Below are 12,328 nucleotides of genomic sequence, written 5' to 3'. Positions count from 1 at the left end.
ACTAGTCAGTCGGCTATCATAATAATACATATCTCATCCATGGTCCCGAACAACCTTGAGTTGCATGCTTTTCCATAATCGCTTTATTTGACTATCATCTCATTAAAGGCGGAGACATGCCCTTCTAGGGGGGCGTCTTTAAGAGCTTCATCAATTGCAACATACCCACGCATGCTGTGATAATAAAAGTGGGCGGCTATCTTTAGTAGAAGTATGAGAAGTCCAGGATAAACTGGTTCTAGTCCAGTTGGTGGTGGCTGTTGCCATTTGCTCTTTTCCTCAACCCGTTGATACTGTGTAGGATATGTCTGGGTATTATACTGATCCTAATTCTCTGTTTCCCCTGAGATTGGATACATTAACATTCGTGAGGGAGTGATTGTCTTGTATTTTGTCAATGTCTGGAGGTCTGTCACGTCGGACTATTTCGTTGAGTGTGTCTGTATTTTACTGTAAGCGTGTGTGCCGTTTAGACTTCTTTGCACTGGCCCTCCCGCAAGGTGATGGACATGTAGCTCACACCTGAGATATTGGAGACACCCTGTGTATCATCAACACTTGTCAAATTTTACCATCTCAGTTTGTGATTGCCAGTCGTACATCAATTCTCTTTCAAAGCTTAGCTGAGATTTAGCGAGTCAATGAAACTATGGAAATCTTTATCTTACGCCGCACAATGAAAATAGATATTCAAAATGTGAAGAAAACACTGCCTTAAGCGTCAGGCGTACCTGTGAAAATGCAATTTCAAGTAAGCTGTATACAGATGTGTATTTATCCATATAATGTGGATTTTAACACCAACCCACTTGTACATAAGTGGTTAATTGGACAGTATTTTGAATCTTTACACACTTTTGTAAACTGCTCCCACCCTCAGAGGGTGACACTTTAATCATATCCTAAAGGGGTAAACTGATATGCAAGTGTTGGTGGATGGGTGTCCGGTCCGCCAAGGTTGAGAGTAGGATAGGTGTGCACAGAGATACTGGCTAATTACCACAGTCTTTGCACAATGCTCCCAATGTGATACTGGTCCTATCAGGAAAAATTGGGTAAAAATGTTGAGTTGTGTTAAATCTAATCTTAAATCGTAGTAGTGAAACATTGATCTCAAAACCATCTATTATTCTCAAGTTTAACAGTTTTCTACAAGTTGAGGCATTTTACTTTTTTTCCAAGGCTAATGATGTTCATTTTGTTTTTTTTATTTATGTTCATTTTTATTTTAAATGACTTTTTTTTTAAATATTTTTTGTGCAGAAGAAGCGCACAAAGTTTTTTTTAGACTTTAAAAGTTTTTTTCCCCTCTAATGTTCTTTTTATTTAAAGAATTTTTTTGTTTTCGTTGTTTTATAGCGGACCATTTGATTTTGTCAAATTTTATGTAAAGTGGTAGTACAGAGGGGAGACAGAGCGTGGTGCATACCTGGGGAAAGAAGGGAAGAATTGTGAAAAACTCCTGTATTTTTGTTTCAATCTAGATATCAGCCTTGAATGAATTTGATGTAGTACTGGTATTTCTTTCCTCAACTGTGGTGCAGGTGGGATGTTAACTGATGTATCACTTTCTAGTTTACTTTTGTGAATGGGGAAATAAAAGGTTTTCTATCAAGCTGGGAATAAACTGATGTCGACTGTTTATTTAGATGAATTTGGGATTATAGCATTTTTCTGTTAATGTACCAACTTGCTGACATAAATTATTTTATTTATTTCACCTTTATTTAACCAGGTAGGCTAGTTGAGAACAAGTTCTCATTTTCAACTGCGACCTGGCCAAGATAAAGCATGGCAATTCGACACATACAACAACACAGTTACACATGGAATAAACAAAACATAGTCAATACAGTAGAAAAATAAGTATATATACAGTGTGAGCAAATGAGGTGAGATAAGGGAGGTAAATGCAAAAAAAGGCCATGGTGGTGAGGTAAATACAATATAGCAAGTAAAACACTGGAATGGTAGATTTGCAGTGGAAGAATGTGCAAAGTAGAAATAGAAATAATGGGGTGCAAAGGAGCTAAATACAGTAGGGGAAGAAGTTGTTTGGGCTAAATTATAGATGGGCTATGTACAGGTGCAGTAATCTGTGAGCTGCTCTGACAGCTGGTGCTTAAAGCTAGTGAGGGAGATGAGTGTTTCCAGCTTCAGAGACTTTTGCAGTTCGTTCCAGTCATTGGCAGCAGCGCTCATTGAGTGGATGTGCCAAGTTAATGTTGCGCCCTGTCACATTTGGTATAATTTTTTCATGGCTTCCATCAGATGAGGATCTGAACTCGGCTTGTTGTACAACTTTTCAGACAGCTGCCTGACAACCTATGGATTACGCTTAAAGTGCAGACCTATCATTCAATGTATTAATGCAATTCTTTATTGTAAACCATTGTCAAAACTGATCCTATGCTTTTTTTTCTTAAATGAACAATACAATTTACAAAGCCAACAAACAGCTAGTGTACAAACAAATAGGCATACAAAAAAAAGAACAGATTGTGGTTTGTTTACATTTTAAGCTGATGACGAAATGTTGAATGCGCCGGAAAAGAAACCCCATTTGTTAGGGTCGTCGCGTCACTGGCAGTCATAAACCGTACCTATTTCTAGAATTTATCTTATTAAAATCTAATTTTAAACCTAACCTTAACCACACTGCTCACCTTAAATTGAGATCCAAATGCGCGTTTTTGTTTTTACGATACAGCTATCTAGCTAGTGGAAACCTAATTTGAATGAAGGATCAACTTCTTACTGTAGCTAGCAACTCATGTCTAACCGATTTCTTTGAAAGCCAGAGTTAGAGAAGAATAATCGGTCAGTGTTTTCTTTAAATGTGGAGGAGCTGGTTAGCACAGTTGTGAACTTGTACATCTGATCAGTTCCAGGATTACTCGCTTGATTGGCAAACAAAGGCCATCTTGCAAGTTAGCGTGCTTGACACTGATAGTATAGTACCAGCCAACGCCCGGTAGCAACCGTCGCTGTCTAGCTGTTAGGCTTTTTCGTCTCGCACCGGGCTCATATTGAAAATATTCAGCATACAGTTTTTAAAAAAGGCATACGGGGACTGACTAAGGCTACTGCTGTCAAATGAACTGTCTGTCAGACCTCCCCATAAGTGACATAGGGACTTGTGGGTAAGTGCATTATCTAACTAGCTTGCTAGCATGTTACACTTGTTGCCTGTATCTGTCAAATTACTAGGGCAATTAACGTTATAAAGTTTCGTTCCCACTGGTGGTGTATAGATTTTAGTTTTTTTACTGTAGTTATTCCGTTTGTTAGCAATGAATGCACAATCATGACCCTATTGACAATTTGATTGTGCCAGTCATCAACGATAGACCGCCTTAGCTGAGAATCTGAAAATAAACTTAAATGCATGATGCACTCTCCTGCAGTAAGTGGAGTGGATGTCCGAGCCTCGGGTCACTGTGGGGCAAGATGAGGCAGGGGCCGGGAGAGGGGAGAAAGTAGCTAAATCGGCACCACTGAAACAGCCCTCCAATGAAGCCTCCAGGCCTGGACAGCTAGGGTTGGTACCTCTGATGGCCCTCACAACAGTCTTCCTGCTTTCAGAACAGTTCCATTATACTTAGTAGTGCACTAATGAGCACTGCTGGCTTGGTTTTGATGCGCCTGCAATAGTAGCTGGAACCTGCTGGAAAAGACAATGTGACAATGTGTCAGCGCCTGTACAGTTTGGGTTGATACGGATGTGTAAGAAGGGTATAACACACTGTTCTTTTTCACAGGCTTCCCCCAGGCTCTCAGCTCCCTTCTGCTGAACCTAGCCCCTCCCCGTCTGCTGAAGGAAGCGGCTTGCTGTCGTTGCCGTGGGAGATGGTGGCTCGCATCGCCTCGCACCTCCCGGCACAGTGTGTCATCACGGTCCTGCCACAGGTGTGTGTCGGTGGACAGCGTCATACCTTTCCTGGATGCCGATCTGTTTCTGCTTTAGCTTGTCCAGCATGCCATTGACAACAGAATTGGCTAATGCCATAATAGACTGGAAACCATGCTAGGCTAGGGACATTTGAAAAAATAAACGATTGGGTTCTTTATCTATCTGACCTGTACTGGGCTGTCATGACCTGGTTACACATCCATCATAGCTGCTGGAACCATGATGGAAAGGATCTTGAGAAAATAACATTTCCAAGCCAGCCTAGTACTATTCAGGCCAGCCCTACAGTGTGAATCATGTCCATGTCTCTCCCTCTACAGGTGTGTCACACCCTGGGAAATGTGGGTAAGGACAGCACGGCGTGGCAGTTGCGGGCACGCAGGCTAACTGGTCCCAGAGCTTCCTTCCCCGTGGGGCCACGGGACGGCTTCGACTGGCCCTCGGCCTGCCTGGAGATGGAGGAGCTGATCGCTTGCTGGACGGGCCAGGGGGAGAGGGCCGCCAGGGAGGCCGAGCAGGCAGAGAGGGAGAGAGAGGTGGAGAGGGCCCAGGAGAGGCAAAGGGATAGAGATGCCCTGGCAGAGGAAGGGATTGGAGAGTGGGAGGAGGTGGAAGAGGGCAGGCCCCAAGTGGATGAAGGGGTAGAGGAGGTGGGTTTTCAAGTGGAAGGCGTGATGGCGGTACCGTGGGATGGGGAGGAGTTGATGGAGGAGGGAGAGATGCAGCAAGATAGGGAAGGGGATCTACCGATGGGAGTTGGGGAGGGAGAGGAGAGGCAGGAGGCTGCAGCTGAGGCCATGATGATGGAGGAGGAGAGAGATGATGAACAAGGTGTCCTGGAGGCCATCGAGGTGGAGGAGAGAGTGGGAGTTTTGGCGGATAGAGATGGTCAAGATGACATAGCGGGCCCGAGATTGGGAAGAGATGGGGAGAGAAACGGGTCCAGCCGTGCTCCCAGTCCTCCTCCAGCCCTGGAGCGCCTCTCCCTCCCCTCGGGACACATCGCTGAGGTCAACTCGGTCCTCTTGGTAGGGGGCGACGGGGCGGTGTGTGCCTCAGGCTCCCGGGACAGGAACGTGAACCTGTGGGACCTACGGGATGGGGGCTCCACGGGCAGGCTGCTCCATACACTGGGGGGCCAGGGCCTCTTCAGCACCCACAAAGGCTGGGTGTGGTGCCTGGCGGCCCGGGGACCCCTGCTGGCCTCGGGCTCCTTCGACAGCACAGTGAGGCTATGGGACCTGGGGGCCCAAGGGGCTGAGAGGGGCCTAATCAGGGCCCGGGCTGCCGTGCTCTGCCTGGCCCTCCCCCAGAAGGACGTGCTGCTGGCCGGCACCTACGACAAGAAGGTCAGCGTCTACGACACAAGAGGTGAGTGATTCATAAGATGGGTACTTGAAGTCTCTGTTCTACTAAATTAGATTGTCAGTCGATAAAAGTGAACACAAACAATACTAATGGTTATTGTATAGAAATAGACTTACTGAGGGGTAATTGGACTAAGGGCCTTTACCCGTTCTAGTAATTATATTTCTATGTGTTATCCTTTGGTTGGCCAAATGGACTGCCCATTCGGAATATATCATCTGATTAGAGCAAATCCAGGAACTATCAATGGGTTTATGGAATTTGACAGACTAACATTGTCAGATGTCGCTGGAGGATGATGTCATGATCTGTCTGCGCTGCAGTGGCGGAGCCTCTGGTGAAGAGCCTACGTCTCCATAGCAACGCGGTGCTGTGCCTGGTAGCAGACGAGCAGTACATCCTATCTGGGAGTAAAGACCGCACTGTGGTCATCTACGACCGAAGAGCAGGGAAAACCCTACAGAAACTACAGGTATAAACACGCATACACACACACACACACACACACTGTATAAAAATAGTATTAGATTGACAATTTACTGTTCATGTAGTCCCCACACTTTGGGTTGCAAAGGGAGGGTATATTACTGGAGACTTTGAAAGTATTTTTGGGTACTTCAGGTCATCATGTGTAGACACAGATATAAAAATGAATTCTGTTATTTATTTATATATAATAATATTATACATACAGTACCAGTCAAAGGTTTGAACACACCTATTCATTCCATGGGTTTTCTTTATTTTTACTATTTTCTACATTGTAAAATAATAGTGAAGACCTCAAAACTATGAAATAACACATATGGAATCATGTAGTAACCAAAAAAGTGTAAAACAAATCAAAATATATTTTACATTTGAGATTCTTCAAAGTAGCCACCATTTGCCTTGATGACAGCTTTGCACACTCTTGGCATTCTCTCAACCAGCTTCAGCTGGAATGCTTTTCCAACAGTTTTGAAGGAGTTCCCACATATGCTGGACACTTGTTGGCTGCTTTTCCTTCACTCCGCGGTCCAACTCATGCCAAACCATCTCAATTGGGTTGAGGTCGGGTGATTGTGGAGGCCAGGTCATCTGATGCAGCACTCCGTCACTCTCCTTGGTCAAATAGCCCTTACACAGCCTGGAGGTGTGTTTTGGGTCATTGTCCTGTTGAAAAACAAATGATAGTCCCACTAAGAGCAAACCAGATGGGATGGCGTATCGCTGCCCAATGCCATGGTAGCCATGTTGTTTAAGTGTTCCTTGAATTCTAAATAAATTACTGACAGTGTCACCAGCAAAGCACCATCACACCACCTCCTCTATGCTCCACGGTGGGAACCACACATGCAGAGATCATCCGTTCACCTACTCTGCGTCTCACGAAGACACGGCGGTTGGACTCATCAGACCAAAGGACAGATTTCCACCTGTCTAATGTCCGTTGCTTGTGTTTCTTGGCCCAAGCAAGTCTCTTCTTCTTGTTGGTATCCTTTAGTAGTGGTTTCTTTGCAGCAATTTGACCACGAAGGCCTGATTCATACAGTCTCCTATGAACAGATGCTGTTGATGTGTCTGTTACTTGAACTCCGTGAAGAATTTATTTGGGCTGCAATCTGAGGTGCAGTTAACGCTAATGAACTTATCCTCTGCAGCAGAGGTAACTCTGGGTCTTCCTTTCCTGTGGCGGTCCTCATGAGAGCCAGTTTCATCATAGTGCTTGATGGTTTTTGTGACTGCACTTGAAGAAACTTTCAAAGTTCTTGAAATGTTCCGTATTGACTGACCTTCATGTCTTAAAGAATTGATGGACTGTCATTTCTCTTTGGTTATTTGAGCTGTTCTTGCCATAATATGGACTTGATCTTTTACCAAATCTTATGTATACCACCCCTACCTTGTTACAACACTACTGATTGGTTCAAACGCATTAAGAAGGAAATAAATTCCACAAATTAACTTTGAACAAGGCACACCTGTTAATTTAAATGCATTCCAGGTGACTTCTTCATGAAGCTGGTTGAGAGAATGCCATGAGTGTGTAAAGCTGTCATCAAGGCAAAGGGTGGCTACTTTGAAGAATCTCAAATACATTTGGATTTTTTTAACACTTGTTTTGGTTACAACATGATTCCATATTTATTGTTGTTGAGTTAACATAGTTATGATGTATTCACTATTATTCTACAATGTAGAACATATTAAAAATAAAGAAAAACCCTTGAATGAGTAGGTGTCTCCAAACTTATTTTTTTGTTTTTAATCCCATCCTTCAGCTACCCTCAACCCCTCCCATCTATATCTGAAGACCATCCATTCTATTTGCCATATGTTTTCAACTGTGCTGTTTCACAAAAGTTCTGAACCTATATGCATTTTACAGATACATAATATTTGACATTAGCTATGTTGTTGTTTTTAGTCCAACCCTTCAGCTCCACTCAACCCCTCCCATCTATCTCTTAACTCTGTCCATATAGTTTTCAACTGTGCTGTGATGTTTCACAAAAGTTTTGAACCTTTCTATTCTCATAGTTTCTACAGATTGTAAATTAAAGAGTTTTTTTACTAAAAGTTTTATATTATTGATCGATTGACTATGACTCTTCAAATCACCCAGCAGTGCTATTTGCAGAGTTGGCTCCAGGTAATTTTGCAATTTTTCAGCCATTCCTGAACCTGCGACCAAAAACAAGCTACATGTGGACAGTACCAAAACAAGTCATCTAATGATTCTGTCTCTTCACAGCAAAATGTGCAGAGCTGGAATGGTTGAATCGCCCATATATATAACATTCTACTGGTTGCAAGAATTTTGTATAATAATTCAAACATTCTACATTTTGAATCCGGTGTCGTTTTGCATATCAGTTCATAAACCATGTGCCATGGTTTTGGTACATCGAAAATCTCTTCCCAACTATTTTGCAATCTATATGGCACAGCTGTCAAGTTTTTGGTCCTTAAATGAAACTGGTATACTTTTTTATTTATAAACATTTTCTTTAACTAATTTTGGTCTTTAATGCAGGGCCGACAGACAAGTTCCTTCATTTCTGACCCTTCCGCTTGTGCTGTTTTGTCTTATTTGGTTCAACAATGACAGGATTTGGCAAGTCGGCACAAACAGATCCAGGACCAGGCTATAATATGTTAGTATGTGTGTCTTCATTCTGGTTTGTCTCCTCTCTTCCCAGCTGAGCTCCTATCTGCTGTCAATGTGCTACAGTGACAGTGAGGTGTGGGCGGGAGACAACCGGGGCATGCTCCATGCCTTCTCCATGCAGGCCGGTTTCTTCAAGCCCCTCTCCCAGTTTGACGTGGGACACACCTCACTGGTCACCGGCATCCACAGGTCCCCTGGGAGCCTCTACACCTGCTCCGCTGACCGCACCATCAAGGTACATCCTGTTAGCCTGGTTAAACCAGTCTGAATGCTGGGAAACAATGGTGGGCATGGCGTTCTTTCTGGTTTATGCCAGGCATACACTACACGATTTTGCCATGAATTTGCCACGTTTTTGCTGTCCCAGATAAATTTTCATGATCGGGGTGTAATCTTATTCATTTGGACTAGGATCAGTACGTCGGGACTCGTGTAGTTTGTTTGAGCGGGTCAAGGACTCACCGATGATTGCTGTTCCATTCTCCAGACACATGTCGGAGGTCACGATAATTTTTTGACGTCAGAAATGGTGATTGTGTATCTTGTAGTATGAGCAGTGCTACAACGCGATTGGGCAAGGACGGCTGCCAATAGCCAGAGCTTTCAGTATGTGAGACCAAAACAAAGAGGAAAGCAACAGCAACATGCACCGTGTGGACCGTGGTGATGGTGATGTTTTACATGGCCCGGTGCCCCGGTTGGGCGGAGTTGGATTATTTTCTATCATTCCATTGGTCCTTAAGTGAAATCTCCACCCACCTGGGGCACTGGGCCATGCAAAACAAATTCCAGCAATATTATATCTGCGTCCTACCATGACAGAAACCTAAAAGAGAATTTCATATGATCATTATTTCATATTAAGTCCATATTCTGGGCCTCAGTCAGTCTTTTTAACAAATGTTTCTGCACATAATAATATGCACACTTGTAAAGCAGCTCACTGTTGCGCGTCAGCATTTTCTTCCTACGACAACCGAGAAATGCAGGGCTGGATCAGCTAGGGAATCATGGTGTAATGTGAGCACCCACGTCCCGGGGTTGAGGATGGGCGGAATAAAAGAACAGGTCCTAGTTAAGATTTAGAACTTGTGTAGTGTATGCCCAGCATTAGCCAGGTTTACACCCTGGAACCCACTAGATTACAATGTCTTTATTGTCCATCCCAGGATGGTTATTTGTCTTTGGCATCACCATACAATAATTATATTAACATATGTAGTAATATCTGTTCAGCTCTGTTGTAATGGAATTCTGTTTGGGGGTTTTTAGATAAATGGATAGCCTACTTTATTGTCCTCTAAGAGGAAAATAATTTTCACTGCCCATTCGGTTACAAAGAACATTAAACCATTATCAAAGAGCGTGTGCATTGATGACATGAATGAACAAATCCATGTTTCTTCATTCCCTGTTCCTATCTTATCAACCATTCATCTTCCAGGTGCACCTCCCCTGTGCCCCTCCAAGGACGCTGTGCACACTGCACCACCAAGCAGGCGTCAATGGGGTGAGTCTCTCACATCACTTTTTTCTTTTGAGATTCTGATGGCTGATAGCCTCTCTCCTTAGCCTCCTACCTTGATCTGGTTGAAGAAAGATCTGTTTCACTCTGTCTCTGTCCTCTCTCTCGCTCTCTCTGTAGTTGAGTGTGGAAGCAGGAGTGCTGGCTATCGCATCAGGAGAAATGTGTGTGGAGGTGTGGAGGGCCAGGAGGTGAGGGGGGCCACACCCACCCTAATCTACTTACGTTCCTGAAGTGATGCAAGATGACTGACGTGTAATGGTCTGTCGTTTAAATGATCAACTTTCTCATGCTGTGAGAATGTTGACGTGAAGGGCCAGTGCTCTTAGCTTTACCCCAAAAACTATATACAAGCCCAACATATTTAGTGTGTCTGTGTGATTCCCCATGTATTTTATCAAAGAAAAGAACACACAAAAAGGCTTCCTTAACTAATGTAAAGAAATGTAAAAGAAAAGGCCCAAGATAATAACACTTCATGGTGTAGTTCTGTCTGTGTGTCTCTGTGTTGTTGACCCAGCACTCGTTCAAAAGATTTCACATAAACTGGATTTTAGCTTCAAGTGTATATTTGGGAGTTAATTTGAGGCACAGCACCACTGAATGGTTTTAAACACTTGTACATGATTTGGTTTTTCAATGGGCTGATTTTAGCTTGTTGATTAAAATGAGGACATTCCGCCACCAGCATTCCAGACAGTTGGTCTCTAGAAAATAGATGAAGTATTTTTCTCTTTGACAATTGAAACAGATTCGGGAAAACACAATGTAAAGAATCAGTCAAGCCGTTCTGACACACTGATTGTAAAGTATTTTGGTCTAACTGTCATAATGTGTGTAGTGGCGTTCTTATACTCAGTACCACAGCACTTGTTTGTCAATTACACTGTTTTGAGTTCTTCCTCGTTGTCATTCTCTCTTAGGGTAACTACTTTACCAACTCTTACCATGTTACGGAATGCTCTTTTTTATTTTTTTATTTAATTCTGCACTGTTGAGGAAAGCGCTGTACTGTTACACACGTGACAAAATAAACGTTGATTTTGATTTGAATCTGTAGCGTCCCAGCACCAACCTCGCTCAAGTGGCTCGTTTGAGTGCAAAACCTAATAGTACTGCATTGTTCACTAATTATTTCTTACAAGTTTTTCTTACACTGATAGTCTGAGGCAACAGTGTCTGTCCTTAGCAACAATCAATCTCCATGCCAACTCCTTATCTGCGACCCCTCTTCACCTGCTGCAAGAGAGTCCTCTGACTGCATAAACATACCCAAATGATTCAGAGTTTGTAAATATGCTTTTGTGAATATGCTATGTGTGATTTCTTTTGTTATGAATAAAATGTTTACACTCAATCAATTCAGTGTTTACCAGTGTACCCTGTGGTTCTGTAATGTCAAGAAGAAGATATAAACAGTTTGCTCTCCTTTGTTATTGAGACATTCTGGACTGCAGGCCATATGCTGAAGTTACAGCATGACCAATACTGTACCAACCAGTCACTTTTTGCTTTAGCCAACATGTTAATGTCTTGTCTGGCATGATGAAGTAGGACATGTTGAAGTAGCCTGGCATCAAATCGTTTCACTGTTGTTGATGATGAAGCACTGTTGAATGCAGCACCAGAGAGCAGTGTCCTGAGGCAGCCTTTCTACAGCAGGACACAGGTCTTCTTGTCTTTGAAGGGGTTAGAGGAGGCAGAGATGCCGGTGAGGAGGGGGTCACTGCGACTGTGCTCCTGACAGTACTGCACCAGCTGGGCAGCTGCTGTGGAGATCTGGGAGGAAAAAGTAAGGGACAGCCATCACTTAAAGCTTGTCTCAAAGCTGAGGTTATTGTACATTCAGAAGAAAGGTGATGCCCAATATACACAGAGTTACTGATGTGTCCTAAAACGAGGGTGGGGGTAAGTTCTCATTTTCCTTTATCCGTTCTGTATCAGACTGCTCTGCACTGCTCCCACAATTTATCTTATTTTTGATTCATCAAATGAAAGTATTGATCAACAAAATTGTCATTCTCCAAATTAATTTGAAATTCTACTTCCAACTAATTCATTACACACAGGCTACTTTAGTGTACTCTCACCTTGATCCTCTCCATGCTTGCCTCCACTCGTAGTTGTTCCACAGTCCTCCGTGCCTGCATCACACTGTTATTGCTGCACACCTTCCCTGACATCCCCTTCTCCAGAGAGACTCCCACTTTTAGTCCCAGACAGCAAGCTGAAACTCCACTTCTTTCCACTCCAAAGTGAGAGAAAATAAATTAATGGAATTGCAATCAATTGTTGAGAGTTGAAAATGTAAAACCTGCTGAACACACAGAAACCTGTTCCACCTCCAAATATAGATTTAGATTTGAAA

The 12,328-nt window shown here is 43.2% G+C and overlaps 2 protein-coding genes across 3 annotated transcripts; one reads left to right on the top strand and one right to left on the bottom strand.

Annotated features, from left to right (window-relative positions):
- The first annotated feature begins 2,559 nt into the window (after positions 1-2,559).
- Positions 2,560-11,013, top strand: LOC120042047 (F-box/WD repeat-containing protein 9-like). Of its 2 annotated transcripts, XM_038986943.1 has the most exons (8): positions 2,560-3,143; positions 3,408-3,541; positions 3,762-3,909; positions 4,234-5,284; positions 5,605-5,753; positions 8,467-8,670; positions 9,880-9,945; positions 10,081-11,013. In XM_038986943.1, exons 2-8 carry the CDS (start codon positions 3,420-3,422, stop codon positions 10,153-10,155), a joined length of 1,815 nt encoding a protein of 604 aa, XP_038842871.1. In that variant the 5' UTR covers positions 2,560-3,143; positions 3,408-3,419; the 3' UTR covers positions 10,156-11,013. The 2 variants fall into 2 exon arrangements, with proteins under 2 accessions (XP_038842871.1, XP_038842872.1); XM_038986944.1 differs by lacking the exon at positions 3,408-3,541.
- Positions 11,014-11,536: 523 nt separating this feature from the next.
- On the bottom strand, positions 11,537-12,191 carry LOC120042049 (guanine nucleotide-binding protein G(I)/G(S)/G(O) subunit gamma-12-like). Its single transcript, XM_038986946.1, has 2 exons — positions 12,051-12,191; positions 11,537-11,739 (listed from the first exon to the last, which is right to left on the bottom strand). The coding sequence occupies exons 1-2, from the start codon at positions 12,141-12,143 to the stop codon at positions 11,614-11,616; spliced, it is 219 nt and encodes a 72-aa protein (XP_038842874.1). The 5' UTR covers positions 12,144-12,191; the 3' UTR covers positions 11,537-11,613.
- Positions 12,192-12,328: the final 137 nt, after the last annotated feature.

This window comes from Salvelinus namaycush, unplaced genomic scaffold (assembly GCF_016432855.1).
Source record: "Salvelinus namaycush isolate Seneca unplaced genomic scaffold, SaNama_1.0 Scaffold607, whole genome shotgun sequence".
NCBI lineage: Eukaryota > Metazoa > Chordata > Actinopteri > Salmoniformes > Salmonidae > Salvelinus > Salvelinus namaycush.
Note: the sequence above shows the minus strand (reverse complement) of the source record. Positions and strands in the feature narration are given on the sequence as shown.